The 21,835-nt window shown below is 38.0% G+C and overlaps 1 protein-coding gene across 1 annotated transcript in view; it reads left to right on the top strand.

Moving 5' to 3' along the window:
* Positions 1-21,835, top strand: part of KCNT1 (potassium sodium-activated channel subfamily T member 1) — a 497,185-nt gene that overhangs the window by 346,901 nt on the left and 128,449 nt on the right. Inside the window, exons 13-16 of the mRNA XM_053696070.1 lie at positions 1,195-1,331; positions 13,010-13,073; positions 14,982-15,090; positions 15,914-16,022. Coding sequence (XP_053552045.1) covers positions 1,195-1,331; positions 13,010-13,073; positions 14,982-15,090; positions 15,914-16,022 — 419 coding nt within the window. The remainder of the gene's footprint in view (positions 1-1,194; positions 1,332-13,009; positions 13,074-14,981; positions 15,091-15,913; positions 16,023-21,835) is intronic.

The following is a 21,835-nucleotide window of genomic DNA, read 5'->3' as shown; positions in this document are numbered from 1 at the left end:
GTTATATACCATATTCTCCCACACACTGATGTCATTTATATACCATATTATCCCACGTACAGGTGTCATTTATATACCATATTGTCCCACATACAGATGACAGTTACATACAATATTATTCCACATACAGGTGTCAGTTACATACAATATTATCCCACATACAGGTGTCAGTTACATACAATATTATCCCACATACAGGTGTCAGTTATATACCATATTATCCCACATACAAATGACAGTTATATAGCATAGTATCCCACATACAAATGACAGTTATATATCATATAATCCTACATACATATGAGATTTATATACCATATAATCTTATGTATAACTGTCACCTGTATGTAGGATTACATAAAAAACAGACGTGTATTCGGTTATTTTGGGCTGATCCGAATGCTGAACATGGCAGCCACTAGCCACATTCAGCAGTTTTCAGAGCCAGATTTGTCTTGTGAAAGTCCACAAACATTTATATACCAAATAATCCCACATACAGGTGTCATTTATATACCATATTATCCCACGTACAGGTGTCATTTATATACCATATTGTCCCACATACAGATGACAGTTACATACAATATTATTCCACATACAGGTGTCAGTTACATACAATATTATCCCACATACAGGTGTCAGTTACATACAATATTATCCCACATACAGGTGTCAGTTATATACCATATTATCCCACATACAAATGACAGTTATATAGCATAGTATCCCACATACAAATGACAGTTATATATCATATAATCCTACATACATATGAGATTTATATACCATATAATCTTATGTATAACTGTCACCTGTATGTAGGATTACATAAAAAACAGACGTGTATTCGGTTATTTTGGGCTGATCCGAATGCTGAACATGGCAGCCACTAGCCACATTCAGCAGTTTTCAGAGCCAGATTTGTCTTGTGAAAGTCCACAAACATTTATATACCAAATAATCCCACATACAGGTGTCATTTATATACCATATTATCCCACGTACAGGTGTCATTTATATACCATATTGTCCCACATACAGATGACAGTTAAACATGTTTAAAGTTTCCTATGATTTTTCAGCATCTGCTAGTTAGTTTCCCTATTGTCTCACTCATATCTAGCGTACTTACCTTGACTATAACCGCATCATCTAGTTTGTTTAACCACTCCTTTTCATTCTATGTATCAGGATTACTATGTGGTGATTCTGTGTCCTACGGAAATGGACATCCAAGTGCGTCGCGTATTACAGATTCCGCTATGGTCCCAGAGAGTCATTTATCTTCAAGGTTCTGCCCTGAAAGACCAGGACCTCATGAGGGCAAAGTAAGTGGAATTTTTGTTTTGTAACCAAAAATTATCTATGTCTGTCAATCTGTCTATCTATCTCTGTTTATCTATATATGTCTGTTTGTCTTTCTATTTTATGGTATGTCAGTCTGTCTATCTGTTTCTCGGTGTCTCTCTCTTTATGACTGATTGCCTGTCCACCTATCTGTCTGTCTGTCTATGGAGCTGCCAGTCTGCCTATTAATGCCATCTTTTAATGAATAATGGACAGTGTATATGTATTTACTATACTGAAGTAAAATATTATATTATATTAAAATATTATATATATTGTTACAAAAAATAAAGTGATCATATAAATACATACATACATATTTAGACCTCTTTGATGAATTGTGTGTGTGTTTGTTGTTTTAAATCAAATCTAAAAATGCAAGGAATCTCATTTGCAAGAGGAGTGGAACATGCCGTACAAAGAGGTTTAAACAAACATATTGCATTGAACTATATATTTTTTTTATTGAATTTAAAGGAACACTAAAGTCAAAATTAAACGATCATAATTCAGATAGAGCATGAAATTAAAAATAAAACAAAAAACTTACAATTGTCTTCCATTGTAAAATTGTGCTCTGTCTTTTTATTTGTATATTTACTGAGGCACCCGCTCCTACTGAGCGTGTGCAGGAGTTCACAGTATATACTGCATATATGCATTCTGTGATTGGCGGATGGCTGTCACATGATACAGGGGGAGGAAGTGTATGAAAATTTAGATATTTAAACATATAGTTAGATGCATGTAATAGTGTATTAATTAAATCACAGCATATATATAAATATAAATATATATATATATTGCACTTTTACATCCCTTTAGCTTCTGCTTTAATTTTTAGAAACGTGCACATACAATATTAATTGAAAAATTTGATCGTCTTTCACTATTTGCGAAATGGCTACACCAATAAAGACAATGTATTGAAAAATTATCATGTTCTAAAATATCTGTTAGTTAATGCAGAAAGGGCTTCTTTTTTCCATTAAGAATTCGTCTTTTAAGTATTAAAGGGACATTAAACACTGTGAGAAAATATTAATTTGTATAAATTAAAAAAAAAAACCTTTGCATTATACTTCATTGTTTATTTACTTTTCGTGTAATTCCATTCTGAAAATGTGAGCTTTTCAGTTCCTGTTAGAAATGGAAGTGCAGAACACTGTTATATCCCACACAACCATTGGCTGCACATTCTAGTGACCTATTTATAACTGTCCCTAATCGGCCACAGCAGAGAAGGTAACCTAAGTTACATCATGGCAGCTACCATTGTTTTATAGACGCTATGATCTAATGAAACTTTAACAAATACTTGTTATTCTAAGACAAATCTTTTCTCTGAATGATTCATTCTATCTAGCATTTATTTACGCATAGATTACGAGTCTTGCGTTAGCCTTAAAAAGCAGCGTTGAGAGGTCCCAACGCTGCTTTTTAACGCCCACTGGTATTACGAGTCTGGTAGGTACAGGTGTACTGCTCACTTTTTTTCCGCGACTCGAGCATACCGCAAATCCACTTACGTAAATTGCGTATCCTATCTTTTCAATGTGATTTTCCTAACGCCGGTATTACGAGTCTTGGAAAAAGTGAGCGGTACAGCCTCTCCTGTCAAGACTGATACCGCATTTAAAAGTCAGTAGTTAAGAGTTTTATGGGCTAACGCTGTAACATAAAACTCTTAACTAAAGTGCTAAAAAGTACACTAACACCCATAAACTACCTATTAACCCCTAAACCGAGCCCCCCCCCCCCCACATCGCAAACACTATATTAAAAATTTGAACCCCTAATCTGCCTAACCGGACATTGCCGCCACTTCAATAAATGTATTAACCCCTAAACCGCCGCACTCCCGCCTCGCAAACATTAGTTAAATATTATTAACCCCTAATCTGCCGTCCCTAACATCGCCGACACCTACCTACATTAACCCCTAATCGGCCGACCCCAACGTCGCCGCCACTATATTAAATTTATTAACCCCAAAATCTAAGTCTAACCCTAACCCTAACACCCCCCTAACTTAAATATTATTTAAATAAATCGAAATAAAATTACTACAATTAAATAAATGATTCCTATTTAAAACTAAATACTTACCTATAAAATAAACCCTAAGCTAGCTACAATATAACTAATAGTTACATTTGTATCTAGCTTAGGATTTATTTTTATTTTACAGGCAAGTTTGTATTTATTTTAACTAGGTAGAATAGTTATTAAATAGTTATTAACTATTTAATAGCTACCTAGTTAAAATAAAGACAAATATACCTGTAAAATAAAACCTAACTTAAGTTACAATTACACATAACACTACACTATAATTAAATAAATTACCTAAATTAACTATAATTAATTACAATTAAATAAAATAAACTAAATTACGAAAAAAACAAACACTAAATTACCGAAAATAATAAAATAATTACAAGGTTTTTAAACTAATTACACCTAATCTAATCCCCCTAATAAAATTAAAAAGCCCCCCAAAATAATAAAAATCCCTACCCTATACTAAATTACAAATAGCCCTTAAAGGGCTTTTTGTGGGGCATTGCCCCAAAGTAATCAGCTCTTTTACCTGTAAAAAAAAAAAAAAAGACAATACCCCCCAACATTACAACCCACCACCCACACACCCAACCCTACTCTAAAACTCATCCAATCCCCCCTTAATAAAACCTAACACTACCCCCTTGAAGATCACCCTACCTTGAGATGTCTTCACCCAAGCGGGCAGAAGTGGTCCTCCAGACGGTCCAAAGTCTTCATCCTATCCGGGCAGAAGAGGTCCTCCAGACGGGCAGAAGTCTTCATCCAGGCGGACTCTTCTATCTTCATCCATCTGGAGCGGAGCGGGTCCATCTTCAAGACATCCGACGCGGAGCATCCTCTTCTTTTGATGGCGACTGGCACAATGACGGATCCTTTAAATGACGTCATCGAAGATGGCGTCCCTTCAATTCCGATTGGTTGATAGAATTCTATCAGCCAATCGGAATTAAGGTAGAAAAAATCCTATTGGCTGATGCAATCAGCCAATAGGATTGAGCTTGCATTCTATTGGCTGTTCCAATCAGCCAATAGTATGCGAGCTCAATCCTATTGGCTGTTCTAATCAGCCAATAGGATTGAACTTCAATCCTATTGGCTGATTGGATCAGCCAATAGGATTTTTTTTACCTTAATTCCGATTGGCTGATAGAATTCTATCAGCCAATCGGAATTGAAGGGACGCCATCTTGGATGACGTCATTTAAACGACCCGTAATTTTTCCAGTCGCCATCGAACGAAGAGGATGCTCCGCGTCGGATGTCTTGAAGATGGACCCGCTCTGCTCCGGATGGATGAAGATAGAAGATGCCGTCTGGATGAAGACTTCTGCCCATCTGGAGGACCTCTTCTGTCCGGATAGGATGAAGACTTTGGACCATCTGGAGGACCACTTCTGCCCGGTTGGGTGAAGACGTCTCAAGGTAGGGTGATCTTCAAGGGGGTAGTGTTAGGTTTTATTAAGGGGGGATTGGGTGGGTTTTAGAGTAGGGTTGGGTGTGTGGGTGGTGGGTTGTAATGTTGGGGGGTATTGTCTTTTTTTTTTTTACAGGTAAAAGAGCTGATTACTTTGGGGCAATGCCCCGCAAAAAGCCCTTTAAGGGCTATTTGTAATTTAGTATAGGGTAGGGATTTTTATTATTTTGGGGGGCTTTATAATTTTATTAGGGGGATTAGATTAGGTGTAATTAGTTTAAAAACCTTGTAATTATTTTATTATTTTCTGTAATTTAGTGTTTGTTTTTTTCGTAATTTAGTTTATTTTATTTAATTGTAATTGATTGTAGTTAATTTAGGTAATTTATTTAATTATAGTGTAGTGTTAGGTGTAATTGTAACTTAGGTTAGGATTTATTTTACAGGTATATTTGTATTTATTTTAACTAGGAAGTTATTAAATAGTTAATAACTATTTAATAACTATTGTACCTAGTTAAAATAAAAACAAAGTTGCCTGTAAAATAAAAATAAATCCTAAACTAGCTACAATGTAACTATTAGTTATATTTTAGCTATCTTATGGTTTATTTTATAGGTAAGTATTTAGTTTTAAATATGAATAATTTATTTAATAATAGTATTTTTATCTAGATGTATTTAAATTATATTTTAGTTAGGGGAAGGTTAGGGTTAGACTTAGGTTTAGGGGTTAATAACTTTATTATAGTGGCGGCGACGTTGGGAGCGGCAGATTAGGGGTTAATAATTGTAGGTAGGTTGCTACGACATTGGGGGCGGCAGAATAGGGGTTAATAACTATAATGTAGGTGTCGGCGATGTTGGGGGCGACAGATTAGGGGTTCATAAGTATAATGTAGGTGGCGGCGGTGTCCGGGGCGGCAGATTAGGGGTTAATAATATAATGTAGGTTGCAGCGATGTCGGGGGCGGCAGATTAGGGGTTAATAAGTGTAAGATTAGGGGTGTTTAGACTCGGGGTTCATGTTAGGGTGTTAGGTGTAGACATAACTTTTATTTCCCCATAGGAATCAATGGGGCTGCGTTAGGAGCTGAATGCTGCTTTTTTGCAGGTGTTAGACTTTTTTTCAGCCGGATCAGCCCCATTGATTCCTATGGGGAAATAGTGCATGAGCACGTTTTGCCAGCTTATCGCTACCGTAAGCAGCGCTGGTATTGAGGTGAGATGTGGAGCTAAATTCTGCTCTATGCTCACTTTTTTGCGGCTAACGCCGGGTTTCTAAGAACCCGTAATACCAGCGTTACTGTAGGTGAGCAGTAAGGAAAAACTGTGCGTTAGCACCGCACACCATTACCGACAAAAACTTGTAATCTAGCCGTAAGTGTTTAATGTCCCTTTAAAACAGTCTCAATAAGAATAGTGAATGTATGCCAGTGAGAAAAGCAGAGAATCCTACTTTGATAATTGTCATGAAGAATAAGGGATCCCCAAAACTTCACAGTTAAATATTAACTATAAGTCCTGAGAAAACTGCATTTTGGTTTTCTTATAAAGACTGTCTTTCTATCCAGACCTCTATCTCTACCTATCTATCTATCTATCATCATCATCTACATATTATCTATTTATATCTGTCTATCTCTATCTATGTCTATATCTATCATCTATCTATATCTGTCTATCCATCTATATCTATCTATTTATCTGTCTATATATTTTTGTCTATATCTATTTATCTAGAGTTTTTATATTTCTTTTCTAATACATATATTAAGGGCACTAGTTAGTTATAGGTTTAAACTTTAGCCATATGTTTCCAGATATATAGATAGATATTTTAAACCAGAAGTAGTGATTTGAAGTCTAAAAACAGTTTTGTCCATTAGTCTACACATATTGTGTATAGTAGTGTCTGAAGGCTGGAACTCTACATATGTACCCAGTGACTATATTAAGATATAAATTCTCACTACACGTTCAAGGCAGAAGTTTTATTGTGATTAAACGGTAGATTATTTTGTAGTTTATTTTAAACAGTATAGTTTATAGATACAATTTGAAATACTTTGATAATGTTTTTTTAACTTGTTTAGTAATGGTAACATGATTTATTGTCAAATACTGTCCTTCAGGGTAATGTATACAGTTAATGACTTTCATACAATATATTTGTCACTCTATAAATATTGTGCTGTATAAAACATAGTTTTTAGGGTTTTTTTCTCCAACATAGGTGTGTCCGGTCCACGGCGTCATCCTTACTTGTGGGATATTCTCTTCCCCAACAGGAAATGGCAAAGAGCCCAGCAAAGCTGGTCACATGATCCCTCCTAGGCTCCGCCTACCCCAGTCATTCTCTTTGCCGTTGTACAGGCAACATCTCCACGGAGATGGCTTAGAGTTTTTTAGTGTTTAACTGTAGTTTTTATTATTCAATCAAGAGTTTGTTATTTTGAAATAGTGCTGGCATGTACTATTTACTCAGAAACAGAAAAGAGATGAAGATTTCTGTTTGTATGAGGAAAATTATTTTAGCAACCGTCACTAAAATCCATGGCTGTTCCACACAGGACTGTTGAGAGCAATTAACTTCAGTTGGGGGAAACAGTGAGCAGTCTCTTGCTGCTTGAGGTATGACACATTCTAACAAGACGATGTAATGCTGGAAGCTGTCATTTTCCCTATGGGATCCGGTAAGCCATGTTTATTACGATCGTAAATAAGGGCTTCACAAGGGCTTATTAAGACTGTAGACTTTTTCTGGGCTAAATCGATTCATTATTAACACATATTTAGCCTTGAGGAATCATTTTATTTGGGTATTTTGATATAATAATATCGGCAGGCACTGTTTTAGACACCTTATTCTTAGGGGCTTTCCCAAAGCATAGGCAGAGCCTCATTTTCGCGCCGGTGTGGCGCACTTGTTTTTGAGAGGCATGGCATGCAGTCGCATGTGAGAGGAGCTCTGATACTTAGAAAAGGCTTTCTGAAGGCGTCATTTGGTATCGTATTCCCCTTTGGGCTTGGTTGGGTCTCAGCAAAGCAGATACCAGGGACTGTAAAGGGGTTAAAGTTCAAAACGGCTCCGGTTCCGTTATTTTAAGGGTTAAAGCTTCCAAATTTGGTGTGCAATACTTTTAAGGCTTTAAGACACTGTGGTGAAAATTTGGTGAATTTTGAACAATTCCTTCATGTTTTTTCGCAATTGCAGTAATAAAGTGTGTTCAGTTCAAAATTTAAAGTGACAGTAACGGTTTTATTTTAAAACGTTTTTTGTACTTTGTTATCAAGTTTATGCCTGTTTAACATGTCTGAACTACCAGATAGACTGTGTTCTGAATGTGGGGAAGCCAGAATTCCTATTCATTTAAATAAATGTGATTTATGTGACAATGACAATGATGCCCAAGATGATTCCTCAAGTGAGGGGAGTAAGCATGGTACTGCATCATTCCCTCCTTCGTCTACACGAGTCTTGCCCACTCAGGAGGCCCCTAGTACATCTAGCGCGCCAATACTCCTTACTATGCAACAATTAACGGCTGTAATGGATAATTCTGTCAAAAACATTTTAGCCAAAATGAACACTTATCAGCGTAAGCGCGATTGCTCTGTTTTAGATACTGAAGAGCATGACGACGCTGATAATAATATTTCTGAAGGGCCCCTAACCCAGTCTGATGGGGCCAGGGAGGTTTTGTCTGAGGGAAAAATTACTGATTCAGGGAACATTTCTCAACAAGCTGAACCTGATGTGATTGCATTTAAATTTAAGTTGGAACATCTCCGCATTCTGCTTAAGGAGGTATTATCCACTCTGGATGATTGTGACAAGTTGGTCATCCCAGAGAAACTATGTAAAATGGACAAGTTCCTAGAGGTGCCGGGGCTCCCAGAAGCTTTTCCTATACCCAAGCGGGTGGCGGACATTGTTAATAAAGAATGGGAAAGGCCCGGTATTCCTTTCGTCCCTCCCCCCATATTTAAAAAATTGTTTCCTATGGTCGACCCCAGAAAGGACTTATGGCAGACAGTCCCCAAGGTCGAGGGAGCGGTTTCCACTTTAAACAAACGCACCACTATACCCATAGAGGATAGTTGTGCTTTCAAAGATCCTATGGATAAAAAATTAGAAGGTTTGCTTAAGAAAATGTTTGTTCAGCAGGGTTACCTTCTACAACCAATTTCATGCATTGTCCCTGTCGCTACAGCCGCATGTTTCTGGTTCGATGAGCTGATAAAGGCGGTCGATAGTGATTCTCCTCCTTATGAGGAGATTATGGACAGAATCAATGCTCTCAAATTGGCTAATTCTTTCACCCTAGACGCCACTTTGCAATTGGCTAGGTTAGCGGCTAAGAATTCAGGGTTTGCTATTGTGGCGCGCAGAGCGCTTTGGTTGAAATCTTGGTCGGCTGATGCGTCTTCCAAGAACAAACTACTTAACATTCCTTTCAAGGGGAAAACGCTGTTTGGCCCTGACTTGAAAGAGATTATCTCTGATATCACTGGGGGTAAGGGCCACGCCCTTCCTCAGGATCGGCCTTTCAAGGCAAAAAATAAACCTAATTTTCGTCCCTTTCGTAGAAACGGACCAACCCAAAGTGCTACGTCCTCTAAGCAAGAGGGTAATACTTCTCAAGCCAAGCCAGCTTGGAGACCAATGCAAGGCTGGAACAAGGGAAAGCAGGCCAAGAAACCTGCCACTGCTACCAAGACAACATGAAATGTTGGCCCCCGATCCGGGACTGGATCTGGTGGGGGGCAGACTCTCTCTCTTCGCTCAGGCTTGGGCAAGAGATGTTCTGGATCCTTGGGCGCTAGAAATAGTCTCCCAAGGTTATCTTCTGGAATTCAAGGGACTTCCCCCAAGGGGGAGGTTCCACAGGTCTCAGTTGTCTTCAGACCACATAAAAAGACAGGCATTCTTACATTGTGTAGAAGACCTGTTAAAAATGGGAGTGATTCATCCTGTTCCATTAAGAGAACAAGGGATGGGGTTCTACTCCAATCTGTTCATAGTTCCCAAAAAAGAGGGAACGTTCAGACCAATCTTAGATCTCAAGATCTTAAACAAGTTTCTCAAGGTTCCATCGTTCAAGATGGAAACCATTCGAACTATTCTTCCTTCCATCCAGGAAGGTCAATTCATGACCACGGTGGATTTAAAGGATGCGTATCTACATATTCCTATCCACAAGGAACATCATCGGTTCCTAAGGTTCGCATTCCTGGACAAACATTACCAGTTCGTGGCGCTTCCTTTCGGATTAGCCACTGCTCCAAGGATTTTCACAAAGGTACTAGGGTCCCTTCTAGCTGTGCTAAGACCAAGGGGCATTGCTGTAGTACCTTACTTGGACGACATTCTGATTCAAGCGTCGTCCCTTCCTCAAGCAAAGGCTCACACGGACATTGTCCTGGCCTTTCTCAGATCTCACGGATGGAAAGTGAACGTGGAAAAGAGTTCTCTATCTCCGTCAACAAGGGTTCCCTTCTTGGGAACAATAATAGACTCCTTAGAAATGAGGATTTTCCTGACAGAGGCCAGAAAAACAAAACTTCTAGACTCTTGTCGGATACTTCATTCAGTTCCTCTTCCTTCCATAGCTCAGTGCATGGAAGTGATCGGGTTGATGGTAGCGGCAATGGACATAGTTCCTTTTGCGCGCATTCATCTAAGACCATTACAACTGTGCATGCTCAGTCAGTGGAATGGGGACTATACAGACTTGTCTCCGAAGATACAAGTAAATCAGAGGACCAGAGACTCACTCCGTTGGTGGCTGTCCCTGGACAACCTGTCACAAGGGATGACATTCCGCAGACCAGAGTGGGTCATTGTCACGACCGACGCCAGTCTGATGGGCTGGGGCGCGGTCTGGGGATCCCTGAAAGCTCAGGGTCTTTGGTCTCGGGAAGAATCTCTTCTACCGATAAATATTCTGGAACTGAGAGCGATATTCAATGCTCTCAAGGCTTGGCCTCAGCTAGCGAGGGCCAAGTTCATACGGTTTCAATCAGACAACATGACAACTGTTGCGTACATCAACCATCAGGGGGGAACAAGGAGTTCCCTAGCGATGGAAGAAGTGACCAAAATCATTCTATGGGCGGAGTCTCACTCCTGCCACCTGTCTGCTATCCACATCCCAGGAGTGGAAAATTGGGAAGCGGATTTTCTGAGTCGTCAGACATTGCATCCGGGGGAGTGGGAACTCCATCCGGAAATCTTTGCCCAAGTCACTCAACTGTGGGGCATTCCAGACATGGATCTGATGGCCTCTCGTCAGAACTTCAAAGTTCCTTGCTACGGGTCCAGATCCAGGGATCCCAAGGCGGCTCTAGTGGATGCACTAGTAGCACCTTGGACCTTCAAACTAGCTTATGTGTTCCCGCCGTTTCCTCTCATCCCCAGGCTGGTAGCCAGGATCAATCAGGAGAGGGCGTCGGTGATCTTGATAGCTCCTGCGTGGCCACGCAGGACTTGGTATGCAGATCTGGTGAATATGTCATCGGCTCCACCTTGGAAGCTACCTTTGAGACGAGACCTTCTTGTTCAGGGTCCGTTCGAACATCCGAATCTGGTTTCACTCCAGCTGACTGCTTGGAGATTGAACGCTTGATCTTATCGAAGCGAGGGTTCTCAGATTCTGTTATCGATACTCTTGTTCAGGCCAGAAAGCCTGTAACTAGAAAGATTTACCACAAAATTTGGAAAAAATATATCTGTTGGTGTGAATCTAAAAGGATTCCCTTGGGACAAGGTTAAGATTCCTAGGATTCTATCCTTCCTTCAAGAAGGATTGGAAAAAGGATTATCTGCAAGTTCCCTGAAGGGACAGATTTCTGCCTTGTCTGTGTTACTTCACAAAAAGCTGGCAGCTGTGCCAGATGTTCAAGCCTTTGTTCAGGCTCTGGTTAGAATTAAGCCTGTTTACAAACCTTTGACTCCTCCTTGGAGTCTCAATTTGGTTCTTTCAGTTCTTCAGGGGGTTCCGTTTGAACCCTTACATTCCGTTGATATTAAGTTATTATCTTGGAAAGTTTTGTTTTTAGTTGCAATTTCTTCTGCTAGAAGAGTTTCAGAATTATCTGCTCTGCAGTGTTCTCCTCCTTATCTGGTGTTCCATGCAGATAAGGTGGTTTTACGTACTAAACCTGGTTTTCTTCCAAAAGTTGTTTCTAACAAAAACATTAACCAGGAGATTATCGTACCTTCTCTGTGTCCGAAACCAGTTTCAAAGAAGGAACGATTGTCGCACAATTTGGATGTTGTTCGCGCTCTAAAATTCTATTTAGATGCTACAAAGGATTTTAGACAAACATCTTCCTTGTTTGTTGTTTATTCCGGTAAAAGGAGAGGTCAAAAAGCAACTTCTACCTCTCTTTCTTTTTGGATTAAAAGCATCATCAGATTGGCTTACGAGACTGCCGGACGGCAGCCTCCCGAAAGAATCACAGCTCATTCCACTAGGGCTGTGGCTTCCACATGGGCCTTCAAGAACGAGGCTTCTGTTGATCAGATATGTAGGGCAGCGACTTGGTCTTCACTGCACACTTTTACCAAATTTTACAAGTTTGATACTTTTGCTTCTTCTGAGGCTATTTTTGGGAGAAAGGTTTTGCAAGCCGTGGTGCCTTCCATTTAGGTGACCTGATTTGCTCCCTCCCTTCATCCGTGTCCTAAAGCTTTGGTATTGGTTCCCACAAGTAAGGATGACGCCGTGGACCGGACACACCTATGTTGGAGAAAACAGAATTTATGTTTACCTGATAAATTACTTTCTCCAACGGTGTGTCCGGTCCACGGCCCGCCCTGGTTTTTTTAATCAGGTCTGATAATTTATTTTCTTTAACTACAGTCACCACGGTACCATATGGTTTCTCCTATGCAAATATTCCTCCTTAACGTCGGTCGAATGACTGGGGTAGGCGGAGCCTAGGAGGGATCATGTGACCAGCTTTGCTGGGCTCTTTGCCATTTCCTGTTGGGGAAGAGAATATCCCACAAGTAAGGATGACGCCGTGGACCGGACACACCGTTGGAGAAAGTAATTTATCAGGTAAACATAAATTCTGTTTTTTTGACGCAGGAAATATTCCATGTTTTAAAACAGTAGATTATACTTCCATTGCGTAAGTTTTTGTTTGTTTGTTTTTTTTCTCCAGAATGGATGACGCAGAAGCCTGCTTTATATTGAGCAGTCGTAATGAGGTGGACCGTACTGCCGCAGTAAGGAAATAGCCCAAAACACGCCCCTGTGTCACAAGTCCAATGTGACCTGTACATGGAATTATATTTCCAGAAATCTCTCTCCATGTCTTGAAGCACGATTTCCATTATAATGTAACAAAAGATTCAGTTGAAAGCGATAAGTACTTGCAGTGGAAAGTCAGAGGAAAAATAGGCCAATTATTTCCAACAGATTTAGTTTTGGGTTTTTTTTCAGACAGATTAGATTTGAAGAACATGCTCATTGCAAATATATTTGTACATTAATTGTTTCTAGTAATGAGGTTTCATTTTTAGAATGAAATTTAAGTCGTAATTTCAAAATGTTTGCTTTTTTGTTGTTTTTTTAATACAAAAAATTTCCTAATACTATGAAAATAAAAAAAATAATGATGCCACTATGAGCACAAGTTTTTATAAAATCTAATGTACAGGACAGGCGTTTATCTCACACTGAAAGAGCTCAAATAGATTTGAAACTCTTAAAGGGACAGGAAACCCCAACATTTTCTTTCATGATTTGGATAGAACATACAATTCTAAACAACTTTTCAATTTACTTCAATTATCAAATCTGTTTTATTCTCTTGTTATCCTTTGCTGAAGGAGCAGAATTGCACTACTGGCAGCTAGCTGAACACAACTATTTAGTCAATCACAAGAGACAAATGTGTGCAGGCACCAATCTGTAGCTAGCTCCCACTAGTGCATGATATGTGCGTATTCTTTTTCAACAAGGGATACCAAGAGAACGAAGCACTTTTGAAAATAGAAGTGAATGTAAATTCTTAAAATTACATGCTCTATCTGATTCTATTTTCATTTTGATTTTCCTATCCCTTTAAGCATAATTTGCATTAATTATATTTTTTATTATTTATATTTTTTATTTATAGCCTTTTTAACCTTTTAATGCCGTTATGCCGTTCTATTCCGTCATAATTACACTGGGCTTTGGAGCCGTTATGACGGAATAGAACGTCATAGTCAACGGCTGTCCTGAAGCCTTCTGCGCTTCCTGGATTTGATCGCGGTCTGGAGGGCGTTCTTAGGGTTATAGGGATGCCCCCCAGACCCGATCCAATAATTGAAATCTTGCGATCGTATGCACAATCGCGTGACTTCAATTTGTCTACATCGGAACAGTTGTTCCGATGTAGACACTTTAACCCTGGCAGGAAAGGGTTAAGCACTTTAAGATGAAAATATTCTTTTCTTAACAGTGCAGTTTTTTTTGTTTTGTTTTTTTGCTGGTTTGTGTGCTCGCTGTAAAACAAATAATATATCAGTAGAGACATTAGAATACAAATTAGTCTTTTATGATTCACATAGAGCATACCATTTTAAATAACCTTCTAATTTACTTACATGATCAAATTTGCTTTGTTCTTGTGGTATCCTTTCTTAAAGAGTTAACCTAGGTAGGCTCAGGAACAACAGCACACTACTGTGAGCTAGCTGACCACATTTGGGAAGCCAATAACAAGGCATATATGTGCAACTACCAGTCACCAGCTAGCACTCAGTTCTGCATTGATACTCCTGAGCCTACCTATGTATTCACTTCAACAAAGGATACCAAATGAACAAAGCAAATTTGATAATAGGAGTAAATAGAAAACGTGTTTAAAATTGCATATTCTGTCTGATGCACGAAAGTTTAATTTTTACTTTAGTTCCCCTTTAAGATGATTGAATAGAGGAGGTTTTTAGTTATAGTCATGCATTGCAACATTCCCATTTATTTTTGAATAGAATCTTTTATTTATTTATTTTGGATTATGTTACTATTGTTAAATCACTAATTGCTAATATAGATAACTGTATTTCTGACATAAACAGTCACGTGCAGCTCTTCCAGTTCATTGATTGGCCGTCTCACTAATTAACACATTTCTCTCCCATCAGGATCATCAAACCATCTTGAGAGCCTGGGCAGTGAAAGATTTTGCCCCAAATTGTCCTCTTTATGTTCAGATTTTGAAGCCTGAAAATAAATTCCATGTGAAATTTGCAGGTAAAATGTTTCTCTGATTTACTAAATGTATACTCCGCTATGTTATGAGAAATTATCTTTTTTGGCAAAGGAGTAAACAAGATCTTAAATGAACATGAAACCCAATTTCTTCTTCTTCTTCATGATTTAGATAGAGCATACAATTTGAAACAACTTTCCAATTTACTTCTGTTATCTAATTTGCTTCATTCTTTTGATATCCTTTGTTGTAAAGCATATCTAAATACTGCTGATTGGTGGCTGCACATAGATGCCTTGTGGCATTGTTTGGCCCATGTGCATTGCTATTTGTTCGACAAAAGATACCTAAAGAATTAAGCATATTAGCTAATAAAAGTAAATTGAAATGTTGTTTAAAATTTTATTCATTACCTAAATCGCGAAAGAAAAAATGTGGGTTTCATGTCCCTTTAACATAAAAGCGCAATAAAGGAAATGCTCTAATGTGTAACAGCATTTTATTATTGCACATTTCTTGCATATGACTATTTGGACTATGTGTTTAATCACTGCAAATGTAACGTCAGCTCCAGAGGTGCAAAGTGCTACTGGGAGCTAGCTGAACACATCTATTGAGCCAATGACAAGAGGCATGTGTGTAGCCACCAATCACCAGGTAGCTCCCAGTAGGGCACCGTTGCTCTTGAGCATATCTAGCTATTTTTTATTTTTTTTTAAAAAGGACATCAAGAGAACAAAGTAAATTTGATTAACAGAAGTTAATTAAAATTGAATGCTCAATCTGAGCCATAAAATTTTAAATTTGACCTTTGTGTCTTTTATTTATTCCTCATAATTATACCTAACAACGTTTGTGTTACAGATCATGTGGTTTGTGAGGAGGAGTTTAAATATGCCATGTTGGCATTGAACTGTGTTTGTCCAGCGACTTCCACGCTGATCACCTTGCTGGTCCACACATCCAGAGGCCAGTAAGTGATACTCTCGCATGCTGAGTCTCATACAAGGAAGTTACATTTGATGCCACACTTAGAGGATCTATGGTCTTGAGATATGTTTTATGGAAGAATATGTAGAACTTAGTTTTAGAGGGCACTGCCAGGCATCAGCTTTGTCCCCAGTGATTTCTTTAGTGAAAGGAAATAAATGAGCCGGGTACGTGTTACTAGATGAACTGGACGGAAGATCTCAGATTGCTGTTGTGCACAAGTCTGCTAGCTGTATAGCATTACACTGAAGTGAGACGTACACAGACTATTAGAAGTAAGGATGTGCATTTGTGACATATGGGACAATCTGAATGCCATAGATAGAGGCCACAAGCCGCATTCAGCAATTTTCTGAGCTGAGTTTATTCTTGTAAAAGTGCAACACTAAGATCTGTATTTGTACAGATCCAGCTGCCAGGTGATTGTTGTGACCATGACAAACTCACAACATTGTACTTGCTTTGGTGACACTAAAAATCCTATTTCTGGGAGCATATTAGAAGACCACATAGTTTTAAAAAAAAAAAAGTTTCACATCAATTAAATAAAAGGTTCCACACCCCAATAGCTGTCATAATGTCATTAACAGGATGATTTATTTTGTGTTTTTTTAATTACTAGTGATGTTTCTGTATGGGCTAGATCAGGCATACAAGTAGTTAAAGGGACACTAAACCCAAAATGTTTCTTTCATGATTCAGATAGAGAATACAGTTTTAAACAACTTTCTTATTTACTTTTATTCTTTAATTTGCTTCCTTCTCTTGTTATTCTTTGCTGAAAGGTTTATCTAGGTAAGCTCAGAAGCAGCAAAGAACCTAGGTTCTAGCTGCTTATTGGTGGCTGCAGAAATATAATGATTGTCTTTGGCTCACCCATGTGTTCAGTTAGAAAACAGTAGTGCATTGCTGCTCCTTCAACAAATGATACCAAGAGAATGAAACAAACTAGATAATAGAAGTAAATTAGAAAGTTGTTTGAAATTGTATTCACTATCTGAATCATGAAAGAACATTTTGGGTTTCATGTCCCTTTAAGTCACCCTTTCCTGAAATCAGAATTGGGTTACTTTATCTAATATTATATGGTTAAATACTTAATTCCTACTTCTTTTATGTGCAAAAAGACACAAATATAGGAGATTTTATTATAATTCTTAATGACTATTCATTTTTAGATCATCAACCCTGCACTACTGTTTGTTTAACCCCTGCAAAGAGGTTAAATACACAGTATAAGAACCACTCTGGATCTGCAGAGCACTGCTGGTCCCAAATGTTACTTTTACTGTGTACTTAACCTTTTTGCAGGGGATATAAACACACAGTAATGCAGGGTTGATGGTCTTAAAATTACATACTTTACAAAATTAGGATGTCATTTTTTTGCAATGGCCCTTTAATGTATATGCTGTAGAAAATGACTTAAAATGAAAAAAAAAAACAGAGATATTTGAAATAACTCATTAGTGAAAGGGTTAAGTGATTTGCCAGCTAAATTTCTGACATATTATAATGATATGATAGTTATCCTGCACATCTGTATAGCGACCAGGATAAATATTGTTGTTATACTTTGGAACCGTGAGATATTATTCGTTTGTCTGCTCTGCATTAAGCCCTAGCAGATAGCCCTTTGCAACTGACCTAGAATACTAAATTTAAAATAAGAAATCAGGATAGACCTGAGCTGCTTTATCTGCTGGTTCACCTTCAATAAATATTTTATCATTTTCAGTCTCCAGACGTTTTACCAGCATATAAGAAAAGCCATAAGATCAATATTGTTTGTATTTTGTTTGTTTACTGTTTGCATCTTAAACTGCTCCATGTTGAACTATAAATTAAAGTATCTTCTGTATGGACCAGCTGGATATTTGAGATGAATATGAATCCCCCATGTGTGTTCCCTTGAGCACATGCGTACAAAGAGAGAAGTGCTCTATCAGGGACGAACAACAGCTCAGTAGCTTGTTCCATGGCGAGATACCACCTAGGAGCAGCCTCATTTAGCTCAGTTATGCTTTTCACAGTCCATCCCCGAAATACCAGGCAATTCTCCTTTGAACAAGGAACATGACAACCCCAGACGATCGTTTCAGCCTCCTGTGGGCCTTGTCAGTGAGGTGCAGCCATATTCCTCACTTGTTTTTATCTGCTTTTGAAAAAGACGTTTTATTGTTGAAACGCGTTGAGCTATATTAAAGCTTTGTTTGCTTTCATTTTACACTTATGTGTTTTGTGCTGTTTCTGCTGTGACATCATTGGATTTCGATTTTTAATGGCGTAAGTTACTACTCGCTTTTTATACAGAGTGCCTTACCATTTCATCAACTGGGTATTCCTTCTCTTTCTCAGCTTGGCTGTATTTTACGGATTGAGGGGCTCCTTTTTTTTTAGACGGGCTGAATATACATATTTTATTGAGTGAGTATACTGAACTCTTATCACTGAATATATATATATATATATATATATATACACAGCAAACCTTTCTACTTTACCATCAGAGATCTTCATAAAGTCAGAAAGAATCCTATAGGACCTGTGCCATCTTCATCCAATTGCACTATATCCCTCTAAGCACACTAGTCAAGGAGTCCATATCTGGTTCCCCCATCATCGTTAGGGAGACCTCCTGCAGTATATCAGTCTGGTCCTGCCCTGAAATACCAGGCAATTCTCCTCTGAACAAGGAACATGACAACCTGAGACGATTGTTTCGGCCTCCTGTGGGCCTAGTCAGTGAGGTGCAGCCATATTCCTCTAAGCACACTGGGCAAGAAGTCCATGTCTGGTTTCCCCCATCACCCTTAGGGAGACCTCCCCACGGTCATAATACAAATGCATACAAAGAGAGAAGCACTCTTCCAGGAACGAACAGCTCAGTAGCTTGTTCTATGGCGAGTTACCACTTAGGAGCAGCCTTTTTTTAGCCCAGCTGTTCCCTGGAGCTTGTGCAACATACATTTGCATACATTCCACATCCAGGTCATTGATAGGAGGAATTCTAGAGCAATAACATTTTGCAAGGTAGTCAGAGAATTTTCAATCGTCTTTAAAATATTTAATTGAGGAAAACAAAGCAACATTGCAATATTTATTTATTGTTTACTTTGCTTGCTACTTCTGAAAAGTGTGTTTGTCCCAAGCCCTCATGAGGTGCTAAAGCGTCTCCATCAAACTTAAGTATGGTAAAATGTTTTTGACCCTGCAACATGCTACATAGATCAGAGCACAAACTCATATACATCTGCCCCTAAATGGACACAGCAAATAAAACCAAGAACATAAACGGTGTTTGTTTCATGGAATGAACTTCAAATAAAGTTTGTAAACACGAAGACTGTGAAAAGAGTTAAAAAAAATGTCTTGGACATGCATATAACTATCCTTAGCACAAGTAATATGAGTAGACTTGATCTGCCTTTTGGTTCTTATTGACCACCAAATTCTATGTTTCAATGTTTCTAAATCCACAAGGTTTTTAATAAGTGTATCCATAAACTGCTTTTGATTTGCAAAACCTTGTGAAGTGTCCTAACAAAATATTAACAGTAAATTGAAAACATTTTTTTTTCTATTGTTTATCTTTTTTGAGTCAAAGTGCATAAATAAATCAAAATCTTGAAGTTTAGCCAATAATTAAAAAAAAAAAAAAATACACATAAAATTTGTGAATATGAAGTCCAGAAATCTTAATGTGTTACTTTGACTATGCTTTGAGTTTGAATACCACACCATTCTTAAAAAGGGATGTGCCTTCTCAAAAATACTTTTAGAATAATTTACAGCTGTACAAGTTACAAAATGAAACTATCTTGGTTGACCCTATGAATATTCAACAATGAATAGGGTCACTTGCTACAGAGACTAGACAGAAACCCAAACCTGAAATCTTAACGTTGTAGACTAGTAGTATGACTCCTATTATCCTGTATTCATGACAGGATGGACACTTGGACAGTTACCCTTAAGCCTCCAGACTCTGTTGTTTCCCATTTCTCTTCAGCTATTTTGACACACACCATGCACATGTTCAGTGTCCAGTGTGTCCTGATGTGAAGTGGTATAGTGGTAAGAAAAGGTGAAAAACATTTACTTGTTTCTGAAAAGATCACTCAGTTGTAACATATTACAAATTTAGTTCCAGAATCAATATATGGATCATCTCTGTAAGGTGGATGCTACTATGTCACATTCTTAAAAAAGATGATTCTTGTTATGAATGATGCTGGTGCATTTCATGATCCTATAGATAGAAAGATGGATACAGGTCTAAAGATAATATTTGTATTTCAATGCACAGGTCATCTAGAGAAAGATCTACATGCATCTGTACAGTTTCAGGCCTTGTTTGACACAGTTACAAATATATGTTGTGTCACTTTTTAGTTGTTTGCTTGAAGAAGCATAATAATAAAGGCATAGTGATGGTTAATATTTACAAAGAGGCATTTTGTTTGTGACACTGGTTTTCAGATTCTAGGTACAAGGTAAAAAATATTTGTGTCTTGCTTTTTTAGGCTACTATGCTGTTTGTATGTTGATTTCCACATACTCAGATAGTGTATCTCTTCCTCAAAATTATAGCAACTGAAATTCAGTGACATGTTCTTGTACTTTTCAGGGGAGCATTTGGTATTCTGTATTCAGACACATTTTTTTTTCTTAAGATTGAAGATTCCAAACACAAGTCAGAGGTGTCCTCTACTATCCCAGTGATATAATGGGGCAGGAGTAGGATATGTTAATTTGAAGGCTATGTTCTGAATATTTGGCAGAAAGAGTAAAATAGGCATTTTTCTATGCATTTTTTAATGACCAAAATGTGGAGGAAGCCAAACTAATGATTTCAGATACAGCATGCAGTTTACAATTTACTTCCATTATCAAATTGTGCACAGTCTTTTTATATGCACTTTCTGAGGCACCAGCTCCTGCTGAGCATGTGCAAACGCTCAGTGTATTCATATATGAGTCTGTGATTTGCTAATGGCTGTCATATGGTGCAGAGGGTTGGCAAATTGAATGTAAATTTTAAATTTGTCGGGGGGGTGAAATTCTACTGCTCATTTAAAATTAAGAGTAAGTGCTATTGCATTATCGTCTTCTATATAAAAGTTGATAATGCAATTCTGCTGTATTTAATGGTTCTTTAACTACAGATGCCATCAGCATGTTATAAGGAACAATGCCTCAAAATTAATTCATTTAAGGCTTTTGATTATTGAATGAGTCAATGTGAAAAAAAGGAAAGAAACTCAGGGCAGTTGGCCTTGCCTGTCAGCATTTTTTAATTTGCCTAAAGAACACAGAACAGAAAAAGTTGAACAGCAGAAAGATATATCACACTGTCCTTTAGTGCAAAGCCATACAAGTTTTGCAGTGGATGGAGACACATCTACTCGACTTAACTGCATACCTGATTGTCACTGTCAGGACTATTTCAGTAAAAAACTAAATTCTTCCAGATGAATGAAGTCTCAACAGATAGATTTTTCATTAATTTAATATTGGAGCACATTAATTATAGACATCTGATGACTTTCAATCTCATAGGTCAGATATATAGATTTGTCAATTGGGGGTGTATGCAGCAGATTCCTTAACCATAAGATGGTACTTTCCCCTGGCCTATGTGTTTTATCCAATCCCTCTCATTTTTTGGATCCTGTGAAAGATTCAACAGCACAAAGCAAAAGTATTGGTGTTTCTGCCTTATTGTCTAGTACAACTCTGGTTTATCCTTCTGATGATGTTCCAGGTTTACATTGGTCTATGCGTCATTCTAAT

The sequence above is a fragment of the Bombina bombina genome, chromosome 12 (assembly GCF_027579735.1).
Source record: "Bombina bombina isolate aBomBom1 chromosome 12, aBomBom1.pri, whole genome shotgun sequence".
NCBI lineage: Eukaryota > Metazoa > Chordata > Amphibia > Anura > Bombinatoridae > Bombina > Bombina bombina.
Note: the sequence above shows the minus strand (reverse complement) of the source record. Positions and strands in the feature narration are given on the sequence as shown.